The 4,895-nt window shown below is 36.2% G+C and overlaps 1 protein-coding gene across 1 annotated transcript in view; it reads left to right on the top strand.

The window, feature by feature from the left end:
* The window catches only part of LOC107732193 (rab3 GTPase-activating protein catalytic subunit-like), a 24,316-nt gene that overhangs the window by 15,306 nt on the left and 4,115 nt on the right, over positions 1–4,895 (top strand). Inside the window, exon 7 of the mRNA XM_016543467.1 lies at positions 3,975–3,995. Coding sequence (XP_016398953.1) covers positions 3,975–3,995 — 21 coding nt within the window. The remainder of the gene's footprint in view (positions 1–3,974; positions 3,996–4,895) is intronic.

The raw sequence follows: 4,895 nt of genomic DNA, 5'->3' as shown, positions 1-4,895 counted from the left end.
CTCTCTCTCACACACACACACTCACACACACTCACACACACACACACACACACACACTCACAATCGATGAAGGATTTTGTGTTTTATGTAGGTCAAGCGATTAAAATTTTTTATCTAAATAATAACATGATGTGCTGATTAATTAATCTAATTAATTACTAATTAATTGCACATCAATTTGGGCTGAGAAATGACTCCCAAATGATAAATTAAAGTCATTATTGTGTTATGAGAAAAGCATTGCATAGACTTTACAAAAAAAGTAGTTTTTGAAAAAGATATTGATTCAACATTTCAAGTGACTGTCTTTATGAATCAGTCACTGAATCACTGACTCACTCGATTAATTTAAATGGCTTTTAAATTTAATTTAAATGGCTGTCTGTGACAGCAAGAGGCTCACTCGATTCACTCAAAACCGTAGATTCATTCAGTAACGAATCACCACTGTGTTGATCAGAGCTCAACAGTTCTGCTGTGAGTTTGATTGGAACAATTTTCATTTGCAAAATTGAGAAAAACAGATGATATTGTGTCTAAAATGTAACTGTTGTATAAAATCAGTGGTGCAGATATTGGGGAAAAGCAGCACTGTTGCCGGTGTGATATTGCTAAACTATATCATATGATATAAATAATCTTGAATTATGCGGCTCCTTTAATGGCCTTAATCATTTTAACATGTTATCTTTTCCTAAATTACACCAAATTAAGGTGTTAAATCGACAGCCCTAGTTTTATCATAATCATATATTTTCTCATAGTAAACAGGACGGTCGTGTGTTAATAACCGCATGAACGCTTCATATCTGAGACGCTGCCGGACTCGTTCAAGCGCATCATGACGACTTTAACAGCAGGACTTTAAAAAATACATTAAAAAATCTGATGGAGCTGGGTTTTTTTGCTCTTTGTCATAATTAGCTAAATTAATGAAATGCGGCGGATGTCTTAGTTTCATTTAGAGCTTTAATGTGACACAGAGGTAATTAAACATGCCGGCGAGTGATTTGTTTAAAAAAAGATTCGCTCGTTTGGAGTCGGACGGTTAAACAGTGCGTTTGATGAACATGTCTCGTGAGTTAGTTAGGGTTTTAGTTAGTGGAACTAGTATCTGGCCGCTCATCAGTGTGCTGACTAGTAGCTGGTCAATCTCACAGAGAACTTCCCAGATCACATTGATTGATTTCACTGCAAAATCTGACCTGGAAATCACAGAGAAGCTCAGCAGGGATTAATTTTATGCAAAATTTAATGCATCAGTTAGGGATGCAGCAATGTATCGGCCGCCGATATTTATCGGCCGATTTTTCTTCGATTTACAACCATCGGCATATCGGCTATATAAGGGAAAAGGCCGATATAACAAACCGATAGTTTCTTAATTAACTGCGTGATGGCACTGAGCTGTATAATGTCTGTTGCATAATCCTAGCGCTGCTGTCTGCACTTTAATGCTAATCAAATAACAAAAGACAAAAGATCGCACACTATTCTTGACTAAATAACTTTTGTAACTTTCATAAGTGTAGCGGACCTCATCTGAATGATGACCAAAACTTTACTGATGTTTTATTAAGTTTATTGCGTCCTTTTTCACTCCAAAAACAATCACCATAAGAGCTAAACAAAACACCGCACGAGAAGTGCCCATTAAACTCTCTCTCTCAGTTGCATTATCATCAACATTGGATCCCCCGGTAAAAATCGCATTCCGGTGGGGTAAAATACACGTTTTTGGGGTCGCTTAAACCCGCGGACACGAAAAACAACCAGCAGCAACAATTTTAAAGTAGCCCAATTCCGCGGCAAAAAGGCGGACTTGGCAACACTGAGCTCCGTAGACTAGAAAACCCGTCAAAATAAGAGTCCCGCCTTGGTAATGGAGATCTCATACATATTTAAACTTAAAAATATTAAAATGTATACAAAAACAAATTAGAAGATTAATCATAATAAAGTCTGTTACAATAAAGAAGGATTAATATGTATTTAATTTATACAGTGAAGTGTTATTTTACATTTGTTTACTTTATTTCTGTACCTGAAAACTGTTAAACCTACCTAAAAAGCACTGTTTATTTAATATGTATCTTTGTTCTGTTGTATTTATGTAGGCCTGCTGAATGTTAAATGGATCCAATCCATGTTCATTAGAAATTATTTGATGATGCAGCAATAAAACTGCTAGTATAATTTAATGCAGGTGTTTTTGAACTTTGCTGATTTAAAACATAATCAAAATACTATCTATTTTGATGCCAAAATTTCAAATAAGAGAGAAAGTGACAAATATCGGTATCGGAATCAGCCAATAAGTGTTTGTTAAAATCGGTATCGTATCGGCCCCAAAAAATCCTATCGGTGCATCCCTAGCATCAATTTTCTCTTTTGATTTTGAGGTGGAATAATATACTTTCCATAGGATTGACCCATAAGTCACCCGAAACCTCATTAATTTACCCTGTTAGTTAGTATTAGTCTGTTCTATGTGTATCACCATCATTCCCAGGATGCACTTGTGCTCAATAGCCCCAATGTAAATGGTAATTCTCAGCTATTTACAGTTAAACAGACTGAAAATGTGATATGAGTGATGAAATATCAGCGCTGCGGTGCTCCGGCTGAGCTTCAGACGCTCATGAACGAGATCCGCGCTCACAAGTTTGCTTTAAGTGAGAGCTGTTTGAAATAGAGTTTGTTTGCTGAAACTCTCCCTCAATTACCATCTGCATGTGTGTGTGTGTGTGTGAGAGGACTAAATTATAGCCTGTGTGTTGCCAGGCTGCAAATAGAAAGGCAATAATTATCCCAAGCACCCCTATGTAAATCATGTGAAATCAGAGATTCAAATGAGGTGAGATTTCCTGGAAGAAAGAGAAATGAGAGAGAGACAGACTCACAGAGGAGTGACGGCGGCTGCTTCTGTTGCATGGGTTTGTGGGAATGTGCATGCATTGATCTCTTGCTCGTATTTGCTCTGATTGATCATGTTTTGGATGTTTTCAGTGTGAATCCGATGAACAGATCAAGTGGTGCCGTGACCCGGACACATCCAAAGTGTGACTGCACCCACGACCAATCAGATTCATGAAATAATACTTTTCTGTTTCTTTAACAGATTGCTTTTTTTTTTTAGGAGTAACCTTCAGAATTAACATTATACTGAAGAGTTTTTTTTCTCTTTAGGGATGAATCTCACACTTGGATTTCAACCCAAAACCAAAAGAGAAAATATGCAGACATTATAATTAGCTTAAATAAATTCAAGCTTATAGAACCATTAGTATTATTGTAGCATTTATTGTCATGATAATTAAGCACATTTCCTCCCCCAACTCACGTTATTCTCAATAATAGGCATTTGTTAAAGACAGTAGTCATACTGTAATGTATAAATATCATACAATTTGAATTCCAGTCACACTTATTTCTATAGCGCTTTATCCAGTACAGATCCTTTCAGAGCAGTTTCATAGCAATAACCAGGAAAATAACAGAATCAGTGATGCAAACTTGCTCTACAGAAGACAACAGAGTCATTGTTCTGGGCTGCGTTTCCCTAAAGCATTGTATGCTTAAGTACATCGTAGCCCCATTGAAACCAATGGAGCTACGATCAACTTACGAAGCTTTTGGGAAATGCAGCCCAGATCAGTGATGATTCAGTTCAGGTCATTTTTTCACATTTCAAGATTGTAGTCATTATGAAAAAAATGTGCTTGATTGTCAAAAAATATTGCTACAAAAAAATCTTAATGGTTTTAAAAATAGGCTTCATTTTTCTTTGTGCATTTTTCTCAGATTTGTTTGTGAAATGTAAGATTCACTCCTCGCGGCTCGATCCGATGCATGCGGCACGGACTGAACATTTACAGATGCTCTTATTTGGCCCTGTGTTTTGTTGTTTTTCTTCATTTTTTGTTTCTTTGTTTGTTCTCTCCTAACACCGCTTGTCTGTCATTCTCGTCAAGTTGGTCGACTCCAGCGACGAGGTAAAATCCAACATCTGACACTATGACACCATTATGATGTACATCAGCGAGGATCAGAATCTGGAGATGTTGTCTGTAGAATATGTGAACTCTAATCGCTCTGGTGATTGTCGATGCGTGGCAGGGTTTGGTTGGAGGCTGGTTCAGTAGAGACAGACGGTGATGTTCTGCTGTAGTTCAGTCTCGTGTTTGTGCTCTGTGTTCAGAACGACGAGCTCCACAGCATTTGTGTAGCAATGTTCATTATCACCGAAAATTATTTCAGCACATTTCAGCAGTCTGTACTAGAGGTCGACCGATAGTGGATTTTGCCGATACGGATAGCTAGGTTGGACCACACTGGCCGATACCGATTAATTAACCGATAGTTTTAAAATTGATACTGAACAAAAACTAAAATAGTGCTTTATTAACAAAAACAGTACTGAACCATACTTGTAGTAGTAGTAGTAAAAATAATAACAATAATAATAGTAATAGTAAATGTTGAAATTAACACTCTAACAAGGAACAATACTTTTACACAGCTTTCATTAATCTTAATGCTACAAATGGACTCTTATTTTAAAGTGTTACCATTTAATTTCAACTGTCATGCTTAAAGATGCACATTTTTAAATATATACACAAAGGCCATAGCATTAAAATTATATACATATGGATATTGTATGTATACTCTCACACTTTAACTGCTTCTATTCTTGAACACTTCATGATTATCTAATCAAAATAAAAGCGCAGCGCTGAGTCTAGGACAGGGGTCGGGAACCTTTTTTGACCAAAGAGAATTTTTTTTATTTTTGGTTAATGCATTTTTCCGAAAGAGCCAAAGTAAAAAATAATAATAAAAAAATATATATATAATAATAATAATAATAATAATAAATGTGTTTGTGTGTT

This window comes from Sinocyclocheilus rhinocerous, unplaced genomic scaffold (assembly GCF_001515625.1).
Source record: "Sinocyclocheilus rhinocerous isolate Xijiao unplaced genomic scaffold, SAMN03320098_v1.1 scaffold1511, whole genome shotgun sequence".
Taxonomy (NCBI): Eukaryota; Metazoa; Chordata; class Actinopteri; order Cypriniformes; family Cyprinidae; genus Sinocyclocheilus; species Sinocyclocheilus rhinocerous.
The sequence above is the reverse complement of the archived record's forward strand: the minus strand, read 5'-3'. Positions and strand labels throughout refer to the sequence as shown.